The sequence below is a fragment of the Nelusetta ayraudi genome, unplaced genomic scaffold (genome assembly GCF_046127955.1).
Source record: "Nelusetta ayraudi isolate G7.1 ecotype Tasmania unplaced genomic scaffold, CSIRO-AGI_Nayr_v1 ptg000017l, whole genome shotgun sequence".
Lineage (NCBI taxonomy): Eukaryota > Metazoa > Chordata > Actinopteri > Tetraodontiformes > Monacanthidae > Nelusetta > Nelusetta ayraudi.
Window position 1 is genome coordinate 4,411,768 of NW_027466067.1, and position 27,277 is coordinate 4,439,044.

General features: G+C 44.3%; 1 protein-coding gene and 1 long non-coding RNA gene across 3 annotated transcripts in view; one reads left to right on the forward strand and one right to left on the reverse strand.

The window, feature by feature from the left end:
* The window catches only part of LOC142887314 (plexin-A2-like), a 74,191-nt gene extending 56,679 nt beyond the window's left edge, over positions 1–17,512 (forward strand). Inside the window, exons 17-32 of the mRNA XM_076024851.1 lie at positions 289–382; positions 3,217–3,456; positions 4,028–4,171; positions 4,489–4,723; positions 5,223–5,365; positions 6,320–6,588; positions 8,518–8,584; positions 9,230–9,376; positions 10,436–10,595; positions 11,954–12,057; positions 14,119–14,215; positions 15,239–15,438; positions 15,569–15,738; positions 15,861–16,073; positions 16,457–16,607; positions 17,166–17,512. Of these exons, the coding sequence (XP_075880966.1) occupies positions 289–382; positions 3,217–3,456; positions 4,028–4,171; positions 4,489–4,723; positions 5,223–5,365; positions 6,320–6,588; positions 8,518–8,584; positions 9,230–9,376; positions 10,436–10,595; positions 11,954–12,057; positions 14,119–14,215; positions 15,239–15,438; positions 15,569–15,738; positions 15,861–16,073; positions 16,457–16,607; positions 17,166–17,261 (2,530 nt within the window). The 3' untranslated portion in view covers positions 17,262–17,512. The remainder of the gene's footprint in view (positions 1–288; positions 383–3,216; positions 3,457–4,027; positions 4,172–4,488; positions 4,724–5,222; positions 5,366–6,319; positions 6,589–8,517; positions 8,585–9,229; positions 9,377–10,435; positions 10,596–11,953; positions 12,058–14,118; positions 14,216–15,238; positions 15,439–15,568; positions 15,739–15,860; positions 16,074–16,456; positions 16,608–17,165) is intronic.
* The window catches only part of LOC142887326 (uncharacterized), a 35,426-nt gene continuing 22,032 nt past the window's right edge, over positions 13,884–27,277 (reverse strand). Inside the window, exons 3-4 of one of the 2 annotated variants that reach the window (XR_012926525.1) lie at positions 14,397–14,492; positions 13,884–14,222 (exon numbers count right to left, since the gene is read on the reverse strand). This is a non-coding gene — a long non-coding RNA (uncharacterized LOC142887326). The other variant, XR_012926524.1, reaches the window with a different exon arrangement.

The following is a 27,277-nucleotide window of genomic DNA, read 5'->3' on the forward strand; positions in this document are numbered from 1 at the left end:
CCTGTATTCAGGTTACGCTCTACGCCAGCCTCGCTCATCGCGGATGAATATAAAATAGCAGCCAGCTGGTTTCGCTGTTTGATCTAGCTCCACTGGCCAATAACAACGAGCGAGCGTCTGCGCCTGCTATACCCCCTCCAATGTGCATTTGAATATTCTGCAGAAAATGCCAGGCTCATGGGTTAGACGTCGATTTTTCCTGGGTCATCATCTTTCAGCAAAATCAGAGAGATCCTGTGTGCGAGTCGCGCTGTTTTCGCCCTGTAATTCTCTCTTGTGTGCTTACAGCGGACACACCACCCTGACAGTGACTGGAACCAACCTGGATGTAGTTCAGGAGCCGCGGGTCAGAGTCAAATACGCCGGCCATGAATCTGTCAATGTAAGTGTGACAAAATGCTACACTCTCATACACCTTGTTAGGCAGGGGTAAAACACAACCTGGACAAGAATGCCAGTGTATAGCAAGGCCAAAAGAAAGACCATTAACTCACAGTTGCACCAACACATACGGCCAATTTAGAGTTCCCAATTAGCCATGAATGAAGCATTTTTTTTGTATTTTTGGACTGAGGGAGGAAGCTGGAGAACTCAGCCCATGCAGACACAAGGAGAACAAATAATTTGTGATGTCATAAAGGGCATCGATACTTCTACCATCTTATTGACAACACCCGTAGCCAAGTTTGTGTCCTGCCCTTTAAGATTACGTCATTGTCACCTTGCATTACAAATACAATTTATTTTGAAGTTCACAATAAACAGAGGGGTAGATATGCTATTTCACTGACTTCTACAGAATAATCTTTTGAGAATTGATTTTGCATAGCTGCTCCACTGGAGGCTGATGTAACAGACAAAAGACATGAAGAGTTTTATATGAAACCTAAACGGGTTCTTAATTTAGAATGTATGAACAAAAGCAACAAATTGAGCAAAATGGCAGCAGAATAAACAGAGAACCAAACAGCCTGCAGGATGGAGAGACGATTCACTGACATCTAATCCACATTCTAAAAAAAACATGACAAAAACGATGAAGCTCTGGGAGCTGATTTATGGCACCGATTCCATTTGCCTGAACTCTTCAGCAGTCAGACCGCTTCAAAGTGACTGAGCGTTCCAAAGCGTTGGGGCCCCCAAAGGCAAGGAGAAAAAAAAAGATCCAGTCACCTTTACACTCATGTTTTCAACTTTGGACCAGGCAGGAAAATTGCCCAGGGATCTAAAAGTGGAAACACAGTGTGGAAGCTGCAGCTGGGAGAGATCAATATAAGGATTGTGAAGTCAATTCAGAACAGGAAACCAATGAGGAGGTGCAAGAAATGAACACAATAAATATACTGTTAGCCAGCACATACTCACTGATGCCTGATACCTACAGGAAATAATTGTGAGTCTTGTTGTCTCCCTTCAAGGCAGTTTATTTGAATGATTGAAGATTAAAAAATGAAGTTTTTGGCTTTGGGTGAAAAAAAGAATCCATCTTAGTAAGCACAAAAGTATGTTTAAATATAGAAAGAGAGGCTCAACAATGCTGATTTCAGCGAGTCCAAATGTTGTATTTTTGCAGAATTTGTGTTTCGGGGTAGAGATGATGTTGACTCTGAGAACTCTGCAGTGAGCCAATTAAAACGTGTGGCGCTGATACAAGCCTAGAATCCTCCGTGCAGCTCAATTAAAATGGCATGTTTTACGTTGTTAGTGGCGGCGCCCAGATCTGAAGGGATTAAAGATGAACTTTAACCTGAATCAGCAGCCAAAAGAGGGTCATTGGTGGATTTTAATGAGGGGTAGCATTTTTATCAAGCCCATCTCCAAAACTGGAACTGGAGTTGTCTTTTTTTTTTTTTTTTTTTTTAAATATTTTGAAGCAACATAAAGCAGTTAATTGACTTGAGACAACTTTTCTGTGGAACCTGAAGATAAAAACTGGAGCGTACAAATTACCATGGAGCTTTGGGAATTTAGTGGGCCGTCTTGATAGCGAGAGGGATTTTCAAGAAGTTCTTTCCAAACACAGTCTGCTGTGAGTTATTGGGAAAGCAATGAGTGATAACAGTAATGAGATGGACCTATAAACAGCATTTGGTATTGATTTTCTTATTTTTTTATTTATTTATTTTAAAGGACTGAGGCATCAGCTTCATTAGTGACAGATAATGGACAAATTAAGAAAAAAAACTGCTTTGGAACAAAAGGTTCCCTTTGAAAAACACTGTGTGACTAATGATCAATGTAATGCATTTAGAAAAGGTTCAAAACATTAAAGCAGATTGCTAATCCATAGACGGGGTGGAACTGCTGCAGCTACAAAACAATAATCAATCATAATGTTCATGTAATTTAAGGTAGTTTTGGGCTTAATCAGATAAACTGTATTTAAAAAGACAAGAGGGGCAACATGGAAAGATTTGTAGTGTTTGCCGCACGAGGTTTGATAGCACTCACATTTGTGGTCAGCTCAGCTTTCATGAAGGTTTAGAAAATGTCACATCATGTGGAATGTCTTTACCTCACAAGTGGCAGTGTACATATTATTTTTTAAAGGACTACTATGTGACATTTAAAGAAAGAGTCATACATTACTTAACCCTGCAAATCATGACCCATCAATAAATAGCCAGAATTTTTTTTTTTTTTACACAATATTTAGTTTTAGTTTTAGTTTTAGTTTTGTGTCACGTGATACGTTATCAAATGGTATCGTTTGGCAAGTTTTTGCTTACAACAATTTCAATTTTAGACAAAATCAAGTCCATATCATCTCACTAATAGCATTTCATTATCATTAATTAGATCAATAAAGTAATTAAAAAAGGTTTAAATGTGGTGGGAATAAATGTAGATTACATTACAAGATGTGACATGACCATTCAGGAGACCTTGTTGACTTTTTCTTTTCAAATTCTTTTTTGCTGTTGTTGAGGTCAGGGTGATCTGGGGCACCATTTTATAAATATGATTTTGTTATTAATGAATGCAAAAGTTATTTATTTTGCACAGACTTGATTTAACCATAAACCAACAAGTGTTTGTTTTGCATTCTATTTGGTGCCAATAGATCCATTTAAAATGTTACACATCAGGGCTTTAAGCTAGAATATCTCTTGTCCGGGTGGAGGAATGCTCTATGACTTATGGCTGCACGAGAACGGTCCATGACAATAGCGTTCATTCTGACCCTACTGTAATATTTCAACTCCTCTGTGCCAGGTGTGCAAAGTGCTGAACACGACCACCATCAGCTGCTTCGCCCCCTCGCTGAAAGCAGAGCAGGCCGCCGACCAGGAGACGGTCAAACACGTGGACGAGTTCGGCTTCGTCTTCAACAACGTCCAGGCTCTGCTCACCTACAACAACACCAGCTTCATCTACTACCCCAACCCCTACCTGGAGCCCCTCAGCCTGACGGGGGTGCTGGAGCAGAAACCTGGCGCTCCCATCATACTCAAAGTACGTCATTCGCTCGCCGCATTGATCGCTTTTGATAATTGCAACGAGGTTGATTTATGGATTCAGCCTAACGCTCCGCTGCGCAAAGCGGCTCTGAAATAATGTTGTCATCAGCCGTGACACTTCCTGTAATAAGCATCGTGTCCTGTCGCAAAGAAGACGTGGCTACCTTTGCTGTTGTTTCCAAAATTGATTTTCCCATCTGCCCTTCACTCGGCGCTGCGTGTAATTGCACATCGTCATGGCTCCATTCAGAGAAGCAGTGCTGCACACCGCGCTGCATCCTGAAGCCTTTGTTCGGCAAAATCACTCAGCAGGATTCCCTTTGAAAATATGACTCTGTGTTTGGTGGTGCAGACAGTGCCGTGATTTAAGGAAGAACACAAAAAAGAAAAAAACAAAGCTGTCTGCTGGTGAAAAAGGTTGATTAGGGCAATTGTAATAATGCCACAAGGCTTCTATTGTCATATGTGAATAGACTAAAGGAAAAAAAAAGAAGCTTTACATCAGAATGTTTTTGTATTGTTCGACTGTTCTTTATCTTTTTTTTCTCCCCTCTCTCCTGCTAAAGGGACGCAACCTGGTGCCATCTGCCTCCGGTGGAGCCAAGCTGAACTACACGGTGCTGATTGGAAATATGCCATGTTCGCTCACTGTGTCCGACACCCAGCTGCTGTGCGAGCCTCCGAACCTCACCGGGCAGCACAAAGTCCTGGTGGGTTGAACAGAACAGCCAGTTGGGTCCGCCTGTCCTGTACTTCCTGTTGCCCTTCCCGCTGGATGTGGGTCACTGTCTGTAGTCTGTAGGTCAGCGCTTATCTGAGCGTTACCGTGTTTGTGGGTCAGTGGCAGGCTTTCACTTAGTCACTGGCATCCTGTCATTGTCTCTCACTCATGGTCTAGTAGGTTCCCCCGATTACCCAACACTTTGAATTATTGACAGGCAATCTTGCAAAAAGAAAGCTATAGGATAAACAGCTAGCATTGCAGGAACACCCTCTGGAACTGTACATTCTATCACTGACCCTGCAGGTCCAGGTGGGCGGCCTCCACATCTCTCCTGGCGAAGTTCACATCCGCTCCGACAGCCTGCTCACCCTCCCCGCCATCTTCAGCATCGCGGCCGGTGGAGGCCTGCTCCTCATCATCGTCATCGTCGTCCTGCTGGCCTACAGGCGCAAGTCCCATGAGAACGACCTGACGCTGAAGCGGCTCCAGATGCAGATGGACAATCTGGAGTCAAGGGTGGCGCTGGAGTGCAAGGAAGGTTGGTGGACGCCTCTGGGGTGATTAGACGTAATCCCCGCCATCACTCAAATTCCCCCCCCCCACCAAACAAAAAAAAACAATGGCAAATGTCCATATTTGACGCTGCCTTACAGCGCCATCTGTTGAGATCAGATAGTGCTTAGAACAGCGTCATCCAAAAAAATTCCTTATCATTCAGAGACTTTATACATTTTTCCTCTGGGAAAAAAATGTGAATGATAATCCTAAAATAAAATATTTTTAAAGTATATATATTTAGAATAAAACTGGGCTTATTTATTCCGTATCAAGCCAACTTCTCACCCAAAACTACAAGGAAATATTGTAAACAATGTAGTTTTTGCAGCATCAATAAGTTCTCGACTGCATTGGTGAAAAACACGTATATTTGCCATGTCCTAATGTCTTTGCCATCGTCACGTTCTCCATTAAACAGCTCCCGAATGTTTGCCCTCATGACTTGATGCTCAATGTGACTTGATGTGTCCTTCTTGCAGCCTTTGCAGAGTTGCAGACGGACATCAACGAGCTGACCAGCGATCTGGACAGGGCCGGCATCCCCTACCTCGACTATCGCACCTACGCCATGAGGGTTCTCTTTCCCGGCATCGACGATCATCCAGTGCTCAGAGAGCTGGAAGTAAGTGACCTCTGGTGCAAGAAGGTGTCTCCTGCATCCAGCCGCAAATGTTTTCCAGACGCCTCGACCTTTAAAGTTAAAGTCAAGTTAAAGTCCCAGTGATCACATCCTGAAGGATGTGGAATTTGTTCTCTGTATTCGACCCATCCCCCGAGGGAGCGGTTGGCAGCAGCGGTGCCACGCTCGGGAATCATTGGGTGATCTAAGGCGAGAACAAAATCCATTCTGGATCATTTGGCGAGTGCTGTGTAAGAGCTTTGGAATGAAAAGATGCTGGAAAATGTAAAACATTTTGATGTCCTTTGGTTGGTTTGTGTTCAGTCCTCATTTATTGCATTGTCAAAATTATATTACATTTTTTGGACCAGGTTTTGGACTCTTTTGGGCCTATTTTCATCCTCCTAAAAGCCTCTGTGCCCAATTTTCTCTGGCCTATTCTGATATAATTATGCTCTTTTCAAAGAGTCTGATGATCGAGCAATTCACTTTTTAATTTCCACTACGATTAGTTCGACTTTTTGTTTTTCAGAAATAAAATTAGGTACTTAAGTTTGAGTCTGAGTTGCTGTTGCCATTTGTATCTGGCCAATCAATCATGTTTTGAAGAAATGGAGCTGTGTTGATTGTCACAACGATTTTTAGATGATGCCTATAATTACGTTTCCTAAGAGCCTCTCTTATCTCAGCTTGAGAAGTCTGACTTTTAAATTAAAGCTGTAGACATATTACATGGCCAGCAAAATAATCAGTGTCCTCTTTTTGTTTAATCAAAAAAAGAAAGGCACATGAAAGTTCCCCACTGGAAGGTTTTCCCACCTGCATACGTCGACACGTTCCTGTTGAGCGTCAAGAGGATTTATTCAAAGTTTTTCTTGGCTTCCATAGAAAACCTTGTTTCTTGGCCTGAATTTTCTCGAATGCTGTTCGAGTGACTATTTCCTGTTGTGCACGAAGGTGTCGGGGAGCGGCCAGGCCTGCGTGGAGAAAGCCTTGAAGCAGTTCGCTCAGTTGGTGAACAACAAGGTTTTCCTGCTCACGTTCATCCGGACGCTGGAGCTGCAGCGCTCCTTCTCCATGCGCGACCGCGGCTACGTGGCCTCGCTCATCATGACGGCGCTACAGGGGCGGCTGGAGTACGCCACTGACATCCTCAAACACCTGCTGTCGGATCTCATCGAACGCAACCTGGAGAGCAAGAACCATCCCAAACTGCTGCTACGCAGGTAAACGGGGAGTGCTTTTGTGTTAACGTCCCCTTTTGAAACTAAACCTGTCATGTTAAAAACCTCCATCATCTTCAGGTTACACTATCAAATTTTTACTTGTTTCCTGTCACGGACATTCAAGGTTATCTTGGATTCTTTTTGTTGTCTATACATTAAATTCAAAGCCTTAAAAATAGTGTCAATGAACTATCTAGAAATGGCAAAATTTCCTCCTTTACTTCGTCTGCTTATTTTTGTCCCCTTCCAAACAAGTGGAAGATGCAAAAAACTGTATGCAGAATATAAAGTCAATACTTACTATACTAAAGTTACTTTTGTCACGTGCTTAATTTGCATTGATGTTTGGTGCATTGTGTTTTGGGTTATCAACCTTCTCCCAAAAAAAGAATATATTCAATGTTTGAAACGGATGATGAATTTTCAATTATGCAGTGTTTCATGAGAAAAAAAATGAAATAAAATAAACATAAGGTCCAAAAAGTTCTAATTTACCTCAGGGACCACAATGTCTTTGCTTCACTGGAGAAACTCACGTCTGGGGGATGGAGAAACAGGAGCACTAAGCTCACTAAAGATGGAGGTTTTTTTTATTCATTTATTTATTTATTTTTTCAAAAGCAATGTATATTTCCTCTGAATTTTAAGAACCAAAACTGGCCATGTAATCTGAATAATCCCTTGCAGTTTCTTCCCTCCCGCTCTTACGCATTTTCTCCTTGGAAAAAAGAAGAAAAAAACCGCGGTCCTCCTCTCTGGCACAGCCCCTGCCTGGTTCAGAGCGCCGGCGCTTATCTTTTGACACAGATAATTCTTTTGTGAATTGTTCTTTCCAGCCCAGTTCCTGCCCGTCTGATGGACGAGCAAGTGGGCCAGCGAAGAAAAGCCCACCTCCATTCGGCTTTGTTTGGCATAGCGGTGCGAAGCGGCCCTCAGGAACATGCCAGGAGTCCGAGCGGATAGGTGCAAGGCGGGAGCCGTGGACGTGACGGGAGAGTTTTCAGGCCCGGTGGGGGGAAGCAGCGGCGGAAGACGCGCTCTAATGGGAAGGCGGGCCGTGCGCGGTCGACGGCACCATTTGGTTGTCACTCTGACTTATCTTCTGTGCACCACTCATGAAACATTCAGCAGCAGCTCGCATGTCCTCGCCGCATCACCTCGCCCGGCCTCTCCTCCCCGTGCTCGCTCGCCTCCCGATCCCGGTGCTGCCTGCACCTCTGGATAACTGCTGATTGTTTTCCCAACACTGAAGCTCGCCTGCTGAATATTTCATGAGGAAGAATCTTTTTTTTCCCTTTTCCCTTTAAAGCCGAGGCTCTCTCCGACTAAAGAGTACTCATTAAATATAAGGCTGTGAATTTCCTGCTTTGGAACGCCGTGCTTGGGGGGGGTGCAAAAGTACAGAACATACAAAGGAGTCCAAACAGGTTGAAATGCAGGTTGGAGCCAAATGGAAGCGAAACAGCCGGTCTGGAATGGGTAGAAGATGTTTGTCTCTTCCCAAGAGTGGAGCTAAAAGCTGTTTTAAGGCTACAATAACATGATTTATTACAGCGAGCGATAAAATCTTTCTGGTCGGTACTTGTGCCTTTCTGGGACGACAGAGACGGGGTAAAAGGATTTTGAAGTGGCCATCTTGCGTCTGCACAATTATGTCATGACCCAAATATCTTCTGCACGAGCAGCACTTAACCGTGAGCGCACCAGAGCGCGTGTCCTCCGAGACGGAGCGCGGCACCGTCTCTCCGCGACGGTCTCCATGTCTCGCCGTTTGGTCCGAGAGTCGGCGGCCTCTTCGCCGTCTTGAATTATAAAACAATGGTTGGGAGCCCCGCGGCTCTCGGCGGGATGCCTTTACTGCTCAAACAAATGAGTTGGCTAACGTTGCTTTTCTTTTTTTCCCTCCCCCCCCTTTCTGTCCTCTTGCAGAACGGAGTCGGTGGCGGAGAAGATGCTGACAAATTGGTTCGCCTTCTTGCTGCACAAATTTCTCAAGGTAATGCTGCATCTGTTCTCGCTCCTCGTCGCCGCGGGTGTCACAGTGACAGGCGATAATGCTCCATAAAAAGTGCTGGCATCGATTTGGGGAGAGAGCGGCAGCAGTGGCGTGCGTGTTTTCTATTTTTTTGTGGCGGCTGTCATTTTTAAGCCGCCTGATATTGATGAGCTTTATGGACTTTGTGATGTAGACCGGTGTGGCCAGTGGCGGAAGCAGAAATGTTTTCTTTGGGTGGCAAAAAGTAGATACCTAAAATGACCACATGACTGATCATTCTGTTGCGATGGGTTTTTTTGTATTGAATTAGGAGACAGCAAGTCTTCACCAATGTTAATATGAATACTATACTAACGTAATATAATATATATTATATAATAATAATAACAATAATCGGCCACAGCCACGATTGGCCACCACATAGCTCCGCCCCTGGGTGTGGCCCAGCGGTCTCCTAAGCGTGGCAGGTTCATGAAGGAGGAAGAGAAAAGTGATACTTTGCGCCATAGCTCTGCACACTGGGCCTCGCCGCCTGCGCTGATGAAAACAATTCTCTTGTCTTCCCCTCCACTTCCATCCCCGTGTCTCATTTCCCTTCTCTCCCACCTTTCGCCTTAATCCCTGGCTCGCTTTCCAAAACAAAAGGAGTGTGCTGGTGAGCCTCTCTTCATGCTGTTCTGCGCCATCAAACAGCAAATGGAGAAGGGGCCCATAGACTCCATCACTGGAGAGGCGCGCTACTCCCTCAGCGAGGACAAACTCATCCGACAGCAGATTGAGTACAAGACGCTGGTGAGCCACAGTGATTCATTGGGGGGGCGGGAGGGCGTTGGGAGGGCGGGTTCTTGCATTCTTGGATGGCATGAGTGCAGCTGTCCACCAGTGTTCCTGCTTGGCAAATGTTTTCCATAAGTTTTAGAATAAAATTCAGAAATGAAGTTGATGAGTTTAGATGTCAAGAGAGGCAAATAGTCGACTCAAATCTCCAGCGTTAACCACGTGTGTTTTTAAGGCCACATGTGGCTGCCTAACAATGCTGTGGGATTCCTGGACGTACAAACGCTAGCGGTGAAATACAGGCCTGCCTGACTGACTGACTGATATGACTTTTCTTTCTTTCGATTTTGCTCGACATGCAGTAATGGAAACACGGCCTTGTGGGGGGGAATTAACCCTTTCATGGTTTAGTGACAACACCTCCAGCCAGCAAGATGCTAGCACATGGTGGTTTTGCAAGTGGCTGTAAACAGTGCTAACTGTGCAAAACGCTAAGAGCTTGTTGGATAATTAATTGCGCAGAACTGCCCAACTGCAGTTCTTCACAGGTATCTGCCAGTGTCAATTTATCGAAATCTCACCTTAAAGGTCCGTCCTGGTTATTCTTTCAATCAAACCATGTCCCGATGGTCTTACAGTGAGGTCGTCAATTGAAATAAAGAACACATCTCACCTGACAAACAAAGCTGGAAAATCCTGACAGATGAGTTTATGGGGAGCAGAACTACTGGAGTGCCGCTTGATAGCACCCTCCCTTATGAGTGCTGCAGGTTCGGCTCCACCAGTGTCCCGTCAGTGTGAGTTTCCCCTCAGGCTTCAACCACAGCGACAGGATGACACCTCTCTGATATCCGTGTCTGAGAGTCTGCGAGGCTGTGTCTCATTACTTGTTCAATGTGGCTGCGCCGGCTGCACCGCCGCATTCAAGTGAAATTACATTTCTGGCGAGGGCCTTCTTCGCCACTTCTGTTTGGCGAGAAGAGACGAAAAAGCAAAACGCCACTCAAGTCTGTTTTTTTTCTCCCCCCCCCCCCCCAACACTCTGGACTCGCCTTCTCCTCCCTGGTTGGCCAGACGCTGAGCTGCGTGAACCCGGACAACGAGAACAGCCCAGAGATCCCTGTCAAGGTGCTCAACTGTGACACCATCACGCAGGTGAAGGAGAAGATCCTGGACGCCGTGTACAAGAACATGCCCTACTCGCTGCGGCCGCGGGCTGCAGACATGGACCTCGGTGAGGCTGCGTGCATGGCGTACCAGCGAGACAGTTTGAAAATCCTGTTTCCTGCGCGTTCTCTTGTCTTGAAATGACGGGTGATGTTAGAAGAGGGTTCGTAACCCCTTTATATAAACACACACGCACACAAACACACACACACACACCTGTTTACAGCACTAACCAGAGCAGCACTCGGCAACCGTGACGCTAACCCTTGATGACAGCTCACCTACAGCAAGGCTTACACCCACTACATGTCACCCGGCACCGAATGACTCGGCACAAATCCCGCCAAGGCGCACTTTCAAAGGAAGGGCACAAGACGCCTCGTGGGCAGCGGCTGATGTCGCTCCCGGTTCTAAGTTTTTTCCGCCCTGAGGGGCTTTAAAAGGTTTGGGATTTGGAAGGGATCAGTCACTCTTTGTTGCTTTGGGCAGCTTAGGGCTTTGTTTAGACTCTGTGTCATTTGTTTACAGAATCACTTTATAGTTGGCAGGAAGACGGGCACAGATTGTGCCTTGGGGAAAAGTCTAGCTATTGCCCACGACATGATTGCAGCAGTCCGTGGCTTCGTCTTTCGCTTCGGACACGGATGGCCACGAGTGGCTTCGCGGTAGCGGTTCCATGGTAACTGCTGCACCATTCACTTCCTGGACATACAAACGGCAGCTGTGAATGAAAAGAATGCTTCTGTGACACACCTTGAACTGAAGTGAAGTGAATGCAATTTCATGACATAGCAATATTAATCCCAGAGACAGTGTTAAAGGTCGCATACTCATAGAATTCACTTCACTTCCGATGTTTTTCTCACAGTAATGTGTCCCTGTCAGCAAGCTCACAACAAATGACTTCACTTGTAAGACATGAATGAAAGAACATGAATTCACTTCTTTGCTTTTTTAAAATTTTCTTGCAGAACTGGGGCAAAACATGCAGTAATGAAACCATTCACTCATTGTGATGACGTAACAAAAGGAGATTTAACCCCTTTTTGCCAGCATCATTCTATCCTCTGTAACCACCTTATTTTTGCGCCCTTGCAAACACATGGAAGATCGAACAAAGCATCACTTTTGGCAGGAGGCTAACCCTGAGAGCTTCTTTGTAGGTGGCTGTAAACACAGTGCTAAATATGCTGTTTGACGAGCGACTCGGTTAGATGATTAGTTGCGCAGAACAGTAATGTCCATCTTTATCCCGTCTCTGAGCTGAGGTGAGGAAGTTTTATCACTGGACTTACAGTCATCCCTGGTGACATGGACTTCTCAGGCAAACGCAAGGGACGAGGAGAACTGAGAGAGCGCCCAGGACTGTAGAATCGCTGGCTCAGCTACAGCATTGGCTTCACTATGTGTTTTATCTTCCCACAGAATGGCGGCAGGGCAGAACAGCTCGTGTGGTCCTGCAGGACGAAGACATTACCACGAAGATAGAGAGCGACTGGAAGAGGCTCAACACACTCCTGCATTACCAGGTGCAGTACGAGGGCTGTTTGTAAATGTGTCTTTTGCGGAGAGGATTGTTTTTAATTAGCAATTCATTTGATAGAGGTGTGGCTCCTGGGATGAAAGTTGCTAATTGTCATTTCCCAAAGACTCAAGTTGCTCATTTCCTGCAGCCAACTGGCAAACCCACTGGTCAGACTAGGGGAAGGTGCGGGTATGCACTGGGATATATTGCAATCGCAAGTTTCCAAGTGCTTTTTTTCCCATCAGTACAGTGAAGACGGTGTGTCGGTCCCAGAGAACCCAGTGGTATTTAGGGAAGATGAGTGGACGGAAACAAGACGTCAGAAGAGACAAACTTAGATGACAAAAGATTTGTCAACCCGGCACAGAGGTCTTGAGACTGTTTACCAGAAAACACACACACTGCGCATTATTTTGAAAAACAGACCAAAAAAAATCCAAAAAATAATTCCTTGTTCTGAAATACACCGAGGTCAAAAACTATTACGTTACACTGTCCTCGCTGACTTGGGAAAACCTTGAAAATCTTTCTCGGCCGGTTTTAAAGTAACACGGTTGTCAATTGTTCCGAGACCTTGCGGACTCACAGCTGATATTGTTTGTGAAAGACAGAGGACATTCATTTAAATTCTTATCGCTTATCCAAACCCCGAAGGCTTATTTTTTTTAAAGCTCCCGATCAAACATGCACACGCACGCGCATACACACACACACACACGTACACACACACACCCGACAACAGTCTCCTGCGGCGTCTCCTTTCTTTTGTGTTCCTGCTCATGAATAGTACCACGCAGGCCACCAACCTCAGAGGAGCCTTAACGTTCCTTTTGTCTTTTTTCTGGACTACAATCTTTGGGCTAACAGAACCACTCAAACATTCACGATTTCGCACTTTGCTGAGACAGCGAGCTATTTCTGCACTGTTTGGACACACGAGAAATGCACTTACCGTTACCTGTCAATATGGTTACAAATTTTTCTCTTTCGTCCTTTTCATCTATCCATTCGGGTGTGTGGACGCAGCTGCTCTGTTGCCAAGATGGATTTTATCTGTATCTGATGCGCGATGCGAGAACTGTGTCAAAGCTGAATTTGACCCTGCCAGGACTGCCGAGCGTAGACACTGCAGTATTTATTGGATATATGTGATGCAGGTCAACTTACATTCATATTTGGCAACAAATAAATCAATCAAATGGAAGAATACGCGGGCAAGATTCCAAAGGAGAAAACAATTGTCCTCCTCTTCCTAAGCAGCATCACTTCATGTGTCATTACGTATCTATAAACACTTACCTTATACTTATCACCTGCTGTAAGGTGACCTAACCTAAGCTAAATATACAGTGGACATTGAACTAACATATTTAAGTGCATGTCATGACCGTAAAATTGTCGCACTCCCAAGACAGGAAAACATAATTAAAACCAAAATTATGACAGCATTAAATTAAGACTACTGAATGACATGTTTCATTACCAAGTTATTTCCATTTTAGATATAAAAAAAAAATCTCAATACATAAATCCGTGTGTGCGCATTTAGGTGTGTGTGTGTATACACAGAGGTTTTTGGAGGCACAAATATGACTTTGAAGTGTACTGTATTGTGTGTGTGTGTGTGTGTGTGTGTGTGTGTGTGTGTGTGTGTGTGTGTGTGTGTGTGATTAACATGTATACTTATATAGTGTAATTAACATGTATACTTATTGATTATTTATGGCACTAAGGGTGGGAATCAGTATTATTAATCAGTCTTTTTTGTTCTCACTCCTTTTTGAAAATGTTTGCCATTTCTTTTTATTTTCATTCATTAAATTCTGGATTATATTCATTTGACTGACTACCTTTGTTACTTTAGCACTTTGAAAATGACGACTACTGTTTTGAAACATACTTTAAATGAACTCACAAAAACTGAAAATGATATTGATAGAAAATTAAATTATAAAACTTTCTCTGAAAGCAACAGAGGTTTGAGCCATAAAAACAATTGGAAAAGAAATTCTCACAGCTGGAGAAATTCTGAAATGATAACCAGACTCTACTTTTCTTCTTCCAGGTTTCTGAGCGCTGCGTCGTGGCCTTGGTGCCCAAGCAGATGTCCTCATTCAACATTCCTTCATCAGCCAGCTTCCCACGCAGCATCAGTAGATACGGTTAGTGCTAAAAAAAAGAATAATAAAAAACAATTCAATGACAACGATCCTGCCTCAGTACCATCTGTTGCTGTTGAGCGTTGAAGAGACATGTCTTTTGAGCTTAACAAAAAGGGCTATGAAAACAATGTCCTTCCAATATTTAAGAACATCTTAGAAATTTCACCAATGTACTACTCACCCCTCTGTCAGTGGAGGCTCTAGTGCCATTTTCTGATCTTTGTCAGCACCCTGGAATTGCAACCAGTGGGCATCGGCGGTAGGCATGGACTCCACCCTGAGAAGGAAAACAAAACAACATAAAAATCCACACTCCATGCACATGTGATGTATGCCGTGTCCGGCAGACTTGACAATCCAGCACCATGTTTACTTGCTACTTGGAAGCTTTCTTGTGTCAAGTTATTTTGAACATTAAAATGTTGAAGGATTCAGACACACAGCTGTGTCTTCCGAGCACCTGGGCGATACGACATGAGCAGTATGGAGACATTTTTGTTTGTTTCATTTTTTGGGGGTGGTGTCCCTTGTTGGGAGCGTGTGGGAATGGAATTCTTTCAGCCTGTGCAACGGCAGAATAGCTTTGTGGATTTAAAATTGGCACCAGCAACTCCATCGATAAAGGAGGTGATCCATGCTGTTGCCAATTACAAAAACACTGCCGCTCAAAGTTTATTCAGTCACCCCCCCAAACAAATCCAAATGCAACGTGACGAATAGGGTGACAGAGACGGCAGAAAACAAAGAGCAAAAAGCAAAAAAAAAAGAAATGAAGCACGAAGACGGACACAAAGAGAAAAACATGTTTTCAGTGAATGTGAGCACGTCTGTACTATTAGAGTGACAGCCAATGAAGAGACAGAAGGCACATTCAGACGCTCAAAAGCAGATTTTAAGGGTGACAGCCTGTTTCTCCGATACAAATCGTGGAAATGTTCTTCCCTTTGAGTAAACAAGCATCTTTTCTTACAAACCGCTGGCAGACTATTTGAAAAAACAAACAAACATGTTTTTCTGTGCAAGGTGTGGATGTGCCATTCCGCTCCACGCCTACCAGCCCGGACAGCCCCCACTCCCGCGTGCCCATGCTGACCCCTGACCTGGAGAGCGGGGTCAAAGTTTGGCACTTGGTCAAGAACCACGACCACGGCGACCAGAAGGAGGGCGAGCGGGGCAGCAAGATGGTGTCAGAGATATACCTGACGAGGCTGCTGGCGACAAAGGTGCAACATACCGCACACGCCGCAACACAAGTTGGATTCGTACAGCTTGTTGGTCTTGTCAGCATTTTTTTTTTTAAATGTAGGAATCCAAATACAAACAGGTCTGACCTCACGCCTCTGATTGTTGCAGGGAACGCTGCAAAAGTTTGTGGACGATCTGTTTGAGACTCTGTTCAGCACTGTGTGCCGAGGAACCGCCCTGCCTCTAGCCATCAAATACATGTTTGACTTTCTGGACGAGCAGGCCGATCGACACGGCATCCACGACACGGACGTTCGTCACACGTGGAAGAGCAACTGGTGAGAGAGAGAGAGAGAGAGAGAGAGATGGAGTGTGACTTCTGAATCGATATCTCGCGGCTTTTATCCGACTTTCTTTGTGAAACTGTTTTTCGTTTTGTTTGTTTTTCCAAAATTTGCAGCTTGCCTCTGCGCTTCTGGGTAAACGTGATCAAGAATCCCCAGTTTGTGTTCGACATTCATAAAAGCAGCATCACGGACGCCTGTTTGTCTGTTGTGGCACAAACCTTCATGGACTCCTGCTCAACCTCTGAACACCGTCTGGGCAAAGACTCACCTTCCACCAAACTCCTCTACGCTAAGGACATTCCGCATTACAAAAGCTGGGTGGAAAGGTGTGTATGTGTGCTCAGTTTATGGTTGCAACACAACAAATCCCAATGCGCATGCCTTCCTAAGCACCCAACTACTTATTTACAACCTAAGAATGTACCTGCTTGGAGGTGTAAAGTTGGGAAAGACAAGATGGATATTAATTCAAACAAAGTAATCAAAACCTTATTTTTAAGCAGACGTGGAATGAAGTCACTTTGATTAATCATTTTATATATTCCTGCCAAAACACCTCTGATTTACTGGCACCTTAAACATTTGACATTTACAAACTTTTTTCCAGTGGGAAAGAACTGAATATAAAGACGATGAAAAGGGCTCAAGTATGCGCGACTGTACCCTTGACTCTGACAGCATGGATGTGTTCCTGCATGTTTCCTACCAGGTACTACGCTGATATCAACCGGCTGCCTGCCATCAGTGATCAGGACATGAACGCATACCTAGCTGAACAGGCCCGTCTTCACTCCAGTGAATTCAACATGCTCAGTGCCCTCCATGAGATCTATGCTTACGTCAGCAAGTACAGCCAAGAGGTGAGTCTGCCCAAGTCTTCGCACTGTCACAGACATTTTCTGCAGAGGTTTTCCTGCTTTGCTTGGCTGGCCTCTGCATTTTCTTCACTCGCATGATAGCGTGTGTTCTACTTCGAAAGAATAAATAAGTGTGTAAAAGGTCAAAAAGATGTTGTGAAGATCGCACAATGTCTGTGTGTGTATCATCATTTAGAACTGGATAACTTAGCTTAACAGCATACCGAAAAACCATGTGATTCAAATTGGTGTGTTTACAACCAATGATGGCAGCTTCATTGCTGCCTGAGGACATTGGCTAGGCAGGATACAATTGACAGCCAACATATTTAGTGATACCCTTTGGGCTTTCCTCTGGTAATAGTGTTGAGTTTACACAATATGGACCTTCTCCTAAAGTGAACACTGAAGAAGTCTTCCAAGAGAAAGCTCTGGCTGTTATAGCACTTTTGTGAATTCCAAATCCATTTGTCTCATTTTTAGTATAGGCCACTATATAGATAATATGTGCTGATGGTTTTACAGTGTATTCACATGTGTCTATTTCCCTGTGTGTTTTAGATCATTGAGGCGCTGGAGCAGGATGAGCAAGCTCAGAAGCAGAAGTTGGCATATAAAGTGGAACAGATCATCTCAGCCATGTCTATAGAGAGCTGAGTGGTGCGCACGCACACAAACACACTCACACTCACACACACACACACACAGAAACACATGCAGTATACACACAGACTTGCACGAAGCACTGCAGTATGAAAGGTTGTCCTTTGTCAACAAAAAAGTCCGTACAAAGAGAGATTTGTGTCTCACTGCAGATACAAAAGAGTCCGAATGAAACATGAACGCGAAACCGAACGCAATCTTTTGCAAACTTTGTATTGATATGAAAATGTCTAAAAATGTTTGAGGTGCAGGAATAACCCCTTCCATCAGATGGTATCATCCAATCTTTGTTCTTGTGGAATGTTTCAGACAGGTGATTTTGGCATTCAGAAGGTCCACAAGTTCTTTGTGGCAGTCGTCCCAGCTTGTTTCGAAAAGTCTTGGTGACATTATCCATTATAATATGCCCATTTAAAAAAAAAACAAAAACAAATCAATTACGTTGAATGGGTTTGAAAAAATGGTAAATAGTTTGTCCTTGAATTGGAAACTGTTGAATGCCACAAAGGTTTGCAAATGGCCATTTTCTGTTTTGCATAACATTCCAACCTTTTTTCGCAGGCACACGCACACACAGTTGTTCACACGTAACTGATGCACACATCAAACAGCAACTGGTCCCAAAGCACGACTTTTGTATCCAGTGTCATAATTTTTTTTTTTTCAGAAGTAGCTCCAACAGGCGATTGTCTACACAGACACACACACACACACACACACACACACACACACACACACACACAGAATGCAGGCCATCACAGCCACTCAATTTGCTGCCAGCCCTTTTCCGCTGGGTAATGGTTTGCCTTTGTACTGTTGCTTATTCACCAACTGTGTGCGCGTGCGTGTGCGTGTGAGGGGGGGCATGGCACGAGCTCTGCAGAGAGCGGCACTCAATAAAGACTGACTCGATTTGAAAAGTCGCTGTGTGAGCTCGGCAAACCCAGGAGCCAATTTAATGGGAGGGCACATGTGGCAAGACAAGACTCAAAGTACTTTTGTAGGTTTCAAAAGTGGACACTTACTCAAAATACATATCACTGTGTCGGACTGACATCACCTTTTGGTGCCACTGGAAGTGGACGTGTGGAGCTTTGACTGGTTAAGCCATTTGAAGAAAGCCAACGTGAAAGACTTTGGTAGTTTTTGCCTCTTTGCCCTCCTTGCGGTGAACTTTTGTGGGGTTTTTTTTTTGTTGTTTTGTTTTTGCTTTTGCTTTTCAAAGATTCCCTGAGGAAAAAAAAAAATGTTTCTGTGGGTATAAAAAAAAGTGCACATAAACGTGGAGGTGATTGTCAGAATTTCTCTTTGTAGCCCTTTTCCAACAAGTCATTGTGCTGAAGCAAGTGTAGGTTAAGGTTGCAGATCTTCAAAGTGACCGTTTCCACTAAAAAAAAGAAAAACAATACACAACACATGGTAATATCATCTTGAAGCTTGACAAAAAAAGATAGGTATATTGTAACATCAAGTTTCAATTGTCGCTCCTGGCTTGTAGAGCATTCGCTGTTAGTGGCTACCAACCTGTTGGCCACCTTGCATTACCTTATCAAACACAGATACCAGCATGGAAGCTGCCAACACAATATCGAAGTGAGATCAGGGCCTCTGATCACAGCCACTAGGGGGCTCATGCAATGTGTGTTGGACCAATGGAGGGGTGACCACAGACTAGGCATCTTCTGCATATAATCACTCTATGTTTTTGATGCTACAATTATATGGTTTCAGTCATTTTAAAACCGGAAATTGCATTAAAGAAGAGGATCAGGGCTAAAGATAAAATTAAAAACTAGCATCAATGGGGTACAAACAAAAAGTCAGAGTAAAAATGACAAGTGCATTAAATTCATTGTTTCACTTGCACTAACAGTACTGCAGACCATTACGCTGATGGAGCAACATGCCTGATAATGGTATTGACTAACCCATAGAGTGTGACTCCCAAACCTTCTACTGCTTGGGGCCCCCAGACGTCCAGAACTGGCCGCGATGGAGATCACATTTGATGAGAGTAACTATGAGAGAGGTCTGCTTGGGAAACCCGACGGCTAGACAGCTAGACACCAATTTGTTAGACCCATCTAAATTACGTTTGGTACTCCTGAAAATCACTTCTTGTGCTTTAACTTGCCCGCAAATGAATCGGTGGAAGAGGGGTACAGCAGACCAGTTGAAAGACATTACCTTCAAACGTGAAATATACGTCCAGGTATTTTCAGGATTACTGTCTTTTTGTGCCAAATATATCGTCCGACGTTTTACTTAGAGAAAACGCTGCTCCGGAAACTATTAACAAAATGCGCCATTGTGCAGCAAAGATCACATCTGAGATTAGGGACATTTTGTACAGCGACGATCCATCGAGTACCAATTCAACCACTCAAAGATAAGCTGAGACCAAATTAAGCAGTAGCGGAGAGCATGATGATTAAAAAAACGGCAGAACTCTGATTGTGAATCAGATAATCCCACGCTGGGGCCGGGAGTGCCCGTCCCCTTCCTGTCTCATCAGTCATTGTTTACATTTATATGCGCGATACTTGAACTTGCCCAGCGTACGAGAGGGTAGGGACCCTTCCTTTAAACTAAGGCAGTCGTAATGAATTAGACTGTGACTTTTTTTTTTTTTTTTTTTCTCTGAGCTCCGTGGGGTGTTCAGCACAGAAGGAGGAAGTATGAAGAGGCGCTCCTATTTTTCTGTACACAGAGAGGATATATAATGAAAAATGTGAGCTCGGATCAGCAGCTGATCCTTGTAAAGTTCCTTCGCTGAGCATCCTTTTTTTTTTCCACCTGCACACCCTGACTGTATCTAATCTCCAACCTGCGATTCGTCTTGCGTTGAGACGTCTCCCCACCGCTTGTCGTCTCCTTGCTGCTGTATTTATAGAGTGCCATATCTGCGCTGTAAAATGATGATCATGGCGAATCGTGTCAGCCTGAGGCTTCGCGTCAATTCATGATTTTGTTTCGTTTGTGTTGACACTGCAGTGATGGTGTGACATAAACTTCTTTTCTGTGCTAGAGGATGTTTTATTGCTTTACGTAAAAGTCACCACAACCGTCTTCGTCATTACTTTTTTTTTTTTCTTCTTCATGCCATCTCAGTATCAGAGGGGCCAATGTACTCCCCACAGGACCTGAACTCATTCTAGTGTAGAAATGAAAATAAAATAAAATACAAAAAAAAAAAAAAAAAAAAATCCTGTTAAATGTTGAAATATGGTGGAGAGCTCATTTGTTTCATGTGTGGTTTTATGATGCTAATTTATAAATGTGTCGTGCAATAAACTGTCAGATGTTTAAACTGTAACGTTTTTTAAACTATATAGTATTGTATAAATATTGTACATAAAAAACACTCCTATTTTGCAAGCAAAAAAGATTCACTTTGTACTGTTCTTATACATTAAATGCCCAGCTTATGAAAAGGAGTTTGGCCTGGTTTCTTTGGGGGAAAGGGGTTATTCAAAATCGAGCCATAAAAGGTGGAAGCATGGAATTGTCTGAGCCATGGGAAGATCAACTAATAAAAGTGAGTGATTGATACTGAATTAAACTTTCAGATCAGATCTCCTTAAGATCTGACCATGTAAAAAACAGCCACTCAAGGCAAGCACTTATCTCTTTAGCCCTTGAAGGTCTGCTAAAAAAGAACAACCTCTAAAAGTTTCTGGATTATTGAATAAGGATTCTGGTTAAAGTTTTTAAAGCTGCTTTGAGATTAATATACCACACATCCCTCTACAACCTGCTTTTACAGAGCCGGCGTGAAAAGGAATCTTTTCATCATTCATGTATCACTGTCATATTTCCACAACTACTGCCCATCATTAAAATCAGAACTTTTCAATCTGGACATCCTGTGGTTTTTAATGGTCACATCATCACGTCCTTCGACGCCTGATCACTGTTCATTGACTGGCAATGACACAAGCAAAATGTTTACCAATGCAGCCAATGGTGGCAAATATTAGATTTTCAACTAATTAAACTGTTGTTTATTTTTTGTGAGTTTACATAACATAAATACATGTAGTGAAAATGAGTCTCTGTAAATGGTTGAGGTTTTAGTCCAGAGCATAAATGTAAACTTTTCCAGCAACACAGGGACAAGCCTCAAAAGACAACAATCCAAAAGGAGAAAAAAAATCCCTGTGAATTTGAGGGAAAAAACATGTGACACATCGCCTGAGGAGCAGAGTTCGGTGCGCCGTCACTGTGACACTATTTAGTATGGCATGTGAGAGGCATATAGGAGCTCCGGAGCGTGAGAGCGCTCGCCATAAGGAGCCAGAATTCATTATTCATGTTTAACCCTGGGGGCTGTGGGCAAGCAGAGCAAAAAGGGCAAGGAAAAAAAAGCAAGCGGGCGTTATGGGCGGGTGATGCTGTTGGTTGCATGGAGGAGGGTTGGGCGAACATTTAGGCCCCCGATCCTGTACCTGTCAAAGCCAGGTGAAGGTCTCGCCGCCGCGGAGCTCCAGCCCTCGCCGCAGAGCTCCAGCCTCTCGCTCTTTGCCTGTCAGTTCCTGCAATTCTTCGGCAGCACCTCCTATCTTACGCCTGCCACTCTCGCAATGCATGCGCACGCAGAAGGAGCATCATTAAACTTGAGTCTCTCTCCTCATGACAGCTGAACCAGCAGCGGGATGGATCGCTGATGGACCGCAGGCTGCCTGGACAGCAGCGGGCAGGTTCACGGAGCGGCTACGGCCATCAGAAGTTAACCCTAACCTCCCATCAGCCCCTGATGCTGGTCATTATAGCTCATTCTGTTTGGACTCGGTGATGATAAAGATGTGACAGTGGAATGATGTTGAAACGCACAACTTTTTTTTTTGAGAGGCATGCAGTTTTGTCGACCGAGACACGTTACATGTGAGGTGATAGAAGCGGAGGTCATTAAAAATAATTCAAGCTGTGGATCAAACTGTGGGGTGAATACTGAATGGAAAACAGTGCTGCCTTCAAGTAGCCCAACAGAGTTTGTCTTAGTTGTCAATGGGAAAAACAACTCTACCTTTTCAAAACTTAGCATGGCTTTTATAATGACTTCGAAACACATTCCTACTTGCAGAGTACCTCTGTCTTCCACCTAATGTAATGTTATATATGTATATGTGTCATTTATTGTAATTGAATTTTTTTTTTTTACATTTTTCATTCGACAATAAACATATACAGAGTAACTGTCGGTGAATCGTGAGTGTACTTTCAACACAATAGAAGAAAAACAGTAATTTTGTACATACAAAAGGCTGAATACGATGAGCAATGCGACCACTCAAGTATGTCAAGTCTAAAATGTTCAATTGATTACAAAAATAATGAAAATGCTGATAGTTATATAAAGAGGAACGTCATCAACGTGTCTCAAATATATTGATGTCTTTACTAATGGTGTGAGAGAAGGAGAAAAAAACATGTAGCTACATAATGTGGATGCAAATTTACCCTTTTTCCTTGGTCCATAATTTGTACCAATCTGTAAAAGCAGACTTTAAAAGCCACTAAAGCCCCAACAGAATGCAGCCTTCTGGCTACTGAGCTCTCCTGCTGCTTTAATTAAATCCATTCATCATCGTCGTCGTCGTCATCAAAATGCACAACCGTCACACAACAGGCGCTGATAGATTTGTTATTGCCAAGGACAAGAAGACGGCTAACAATGAACCCAAAATGCAACCACTCGTGTCAAGATTGATTGGATGAGCTAATCCACAGCGGCACTTTATCTCCACCCTTCACTACACTTGCGGTGATGTCACTCCTGCTCAGTGGTGACAACATGGTCACTGGTCAATAGCGGCCTCGTTACTCACTCGCGAGACGTGTACAGGACTAAATGGTTCGCGGTTAGCCATAAAAAAAAAAGAAGAAGAAGAAGTCAGTTAAAAGATGAAAAATATAATTCTTGAAATATTTGTAACGACAATGCAAATTATGTTTACGCTAACAAAGACAATTGCAAACCAAACCCAAATCCTTGTATTTGCCCACTGATGTGTAGCAAGAGACATTTGCTAAAACATCCATTTTTGACCTGAACCGAACACTGCGAACACTGCCCATGTGGAAGGGAACAATGTGGTCCGTGGGTTACTGTGCTGAAAGAATTTACACCTGGAGACTTATAAGAGTGGCTCTTAATGCAAGACATCACAAATTGCATGGGGACGCTGCCCCTGCTCCTGAGGCCACATGTCCTACCGGGGTTTAAAATAAATAAATAAAAATAGACGCAACGCTAGTCGACTGGCGCCATCTCCCGGACAAAAACGCCATTGCATGACATGGGCACTGGCGACAGGCAGACACACAGAGGCTATTTAGTCAATTATTCACACACCGGCTTTTGTCTACGTGATGAACTGTGAAAATGTGATGATGAATAGGGGGCAAAGGGTTAACATGTGCGCCCCCCCCTCTGACAAAAAAGTGCCTCTTTCAGCTCCACCAGCCTGAGGGCGTGTGTGTGTGTGTGTGTGTGTGTGTGTGTGTGTGTGTGTGTGTGTCACACGAACATCTCAATCACGCATGCGCAGCTGCGACTTCACCGACGCGGTGACCTCTTCCCGCGCCCGGGACAGAGACCGAGAGACAGACCCCGCACTCAGTCAAGAGGTAACGGTCAACATGTGCTCAACCCCCCCCCCCCTCACCCCCGCCATAAGAAGCCAATTGGAGCGCTCGGGAGGATTTATGGCTCTCATTTTCAAAACGCCATAAAAGCGAGTGCATGTGTTACTACGCCTCGCGCTGCGCCGCGCTCGTGTGTTTGTGTTTGAATAAATCACCGGCGGTCGCGTCCATTAAACTCTCGGCGCGAAAGTCGTCGTTTGTCTCGACGCGCCGCTCGTCCGTCCCTCCCTCCCTCCCGCTTTTCACTCCACGCGGCCGAGGAGACGTTCCGTTCCCACAAAAAGGATCGTCACATCGGGAGAGTGGCTGTTTTATAACTTCCTGTTCTGAACTCTGCCCCCGGGCTCTTACAAATAATCCGCCTTCTGTTAAAACTGCGGCTCTCACATGTATGAATAACCGCCCTGTGGTTGTCTGCGAAACCATTTTTTAAGATTTTCATTTTCATAGCGTAAACAAACTTTTTTTTTTTTTTTTTCGTAAGATTTAGAACTTGGGGTCAACCCCAACGTTTGCCATTAAAATCTCTGTGCTGCCATTGAAAGACACACTTTGCTTGTTCGGGGCAACCGAAAGTCTGCGCAAAACACTGAACTTCTGTAAAACTGGTTCCTAAATGGTTAGATGAGGAGTAGTCCAAAGTGATGTAGCGTATAACCTCACCAACATCACTGGTGATAAAAGCTGAGCACAACATAAACACAAATTAGCTGAACTAGCAGCACATTGAAGTAGCACATCTGCACCCTGGACACTTTGGAGTTAATTTAACAGATTTATAATTATGTCTAGCTGTTGTGTCAAGACTGCAGTAAAGTTTTGTTGTTGTTGTTGTTGTTGTTGTTGTTTTTTAACAAAATGTATGTATCAGCAGTGGAAGTGGACACAGTCGTTACTAAGTAATAAACCACTTGGTGCTGGTTTATTGTCCCCGCAATAACAGGACACGAGTGTTCAGCACTTCACAACTCTCAAGTTTCTCCAATTGTTCACACTAAATCCAATGCTGTGTCACAAATATCAAGTTCCTTATTGGTTTTAATTGCAGTGGCTGCATTGGTTGCCACCCATCGGCTGCCTGAAGCAGAGCCTCACACAAATGTGGGAATTCTTCCGATTACGTGTCTCTGTGATTTGACACCGGGATACCACGGCAGGGATACAGAGATAATTCCGCATGACAAAGCTTGTACCTTAACGTTAATTAAGTGAGCACGCCACGATGCATAACCACAGAGGTTTTTTTTTATTATTTTTTTTTTTTATAGCAGCTCAGCCTAAAAAGGAAGGAAAAGAAAATGCCTTCAAAAGTTGAGCCTACACTTTTAACTATTCGAAAGCAGCAGCAAGCACTAATTTTCTTTAGCTATATTAAAGAAAAATGCCTTGCAAGTTTTCAAAGAGAGAACACGCACTCAAAATCAAAAAAAATGTTTGGCAACTGCTCAGAATTCTTGTGGTCTTTAAAGAATGGGTTTAAATCTGAAGGGAACCCTGCGTGAGAGAAAACAAGCCCAAGAGTTTGGCGCTCGTCTTTGATACTGAATGCATTTCCAGTTGCTATTATTCTCCCGAGACACACCCACCGTACGTTTCAGAAGGCCTTCAACACATGCACACACACACACACACACACACATATATATAAACAGTACAAACAGAACTAGAGAGCTCTTTGCTCACCCCTCAGATCTGGTTAAAACACACTTGTTATCTTAACCAAAATACACACCGCTGTCAGAAATAATCTACAACAGCAGCCGGTGTATGATGATTGCTACGTGCTGTTGCAGAAGAAACACTGCGGCGCTAAAAAAAAAAAAAAAAAAAAAAAAACAGATGGGGGAGGCTGTGCGTTCAGACTTGGTAAGCTGCAACAGATGTGCAGAACAGTCAATATGCCACAAACAAATACGCCGCCAAGGGCGGGCCCACAGGCTTTAAATCACAGGACGGCAGGAGCGGAAGCATTTCCCAGATTGGCTGCGACTGTACGGGGAAGGGATGCACGCAAGAGTCTCCGTCGGTTTCCTGCCCTCCGAGCATGATGGGTCGCTCCACACGCCACAGACGGTGACACAAAACACGACTCGGGTTTGCCAGGTGGGCGTCGAACTGTGCACTCGCTGACCGTTCTTGCGCGCTAAGGGCTTCAAAGTAACCGCTAACGTGGTGAAAATAAATAAATAAATGAATGAATAAAAGGTTGGCCGCACGCTGACCGTAATTTAGCTTGGGTCAAAATATAAATAAAATGGGGGAGGGAGGGGTTGGTGGATGAGGACTTGAAAGGAGTACACAAAGATTTTCAGATTTAAGAAAAAAAAGACTGCCGGAGCCGCTCCTGCTGCTGCTGCCCTTTGTTTAAGACAGTGAGGCGTATTATGTGTCTCGCTGCGGCGGCAGTTAACTGTGATGTGAGGAGGACTTTGAGTCGCAGGAATACTTAACTCGCTAACAGTCTAATGAATGTTTTACTGGGGTGACGCGGCTGCTGCCATCCAGCTGTGGCCGCCGCAAAGGGGGCGCACAGCTTACTGCCCTCTGGGGGCCCCAGGCAGGGCTCATCTCGCCACACAGCCAGGGGCCAATTGGCCATCTCAGCGCCCCGCTGTTTGGGCTGGATGTTTGATAGGGGTCTGGCAAGGAGGAAGGAGGGGTAACGGGGAGGAAATGGGGTGACTGTGGTGGGGGAGGGAGAGGAAAGGACGGGGGCCAGGGTCGGAGTCGAATTACACAACCCCCCATGCCCCCCCCCCAAACGTGTAAGATGCAGTTGTGGACCAGTTTGCTTTTCGCAAATTGCTGCCGTGGCTCCTCCTTTGTTGACCGTGAGGGTGTGGTCTTTTTTTTTTTTTTTTAACACTCTTCTTCTTCCTCACTCTTTTTAACAAGTCATTTAGCATACTTTCACCACTGGTTCCAGATGTGCGGCTTGCATGCAGGAGAGCATGAGAACTCCTGGCAAAAAGCATTTGGAGAAAAACTTGAGAGAGTAAAACAAAAAAGTTGAAGCGGGAGATCCTTGACCTGGTGAAAGTGGGTGGGGGGCAGGGTGAGGAGAAGGAGGGCAGGGGTCTCACTCCACTGAAATGAATTAATCCCATTAGCATAAAAGTGGGCCTCCGACCTTTTTTTTTTCTTTGTTTTTGAGCCTGATGTGCTCCTCCACGGTCCGTCTCTGAAAAAAGCCTATTAAAAGCCGAGAGCCACAGCCCATTGTCAGCCGTCACCTTTCATTGTGCGCTGGATTACAGGCAGCTGCCCGCAAGACATGGCAGCCCTGAGTGTGAGCAGAGTGTGAAGAGTTCTTGCTGCAGAGCCGCTTCAAGCATCTGGGGGCCGAATTACATGAAGATTCA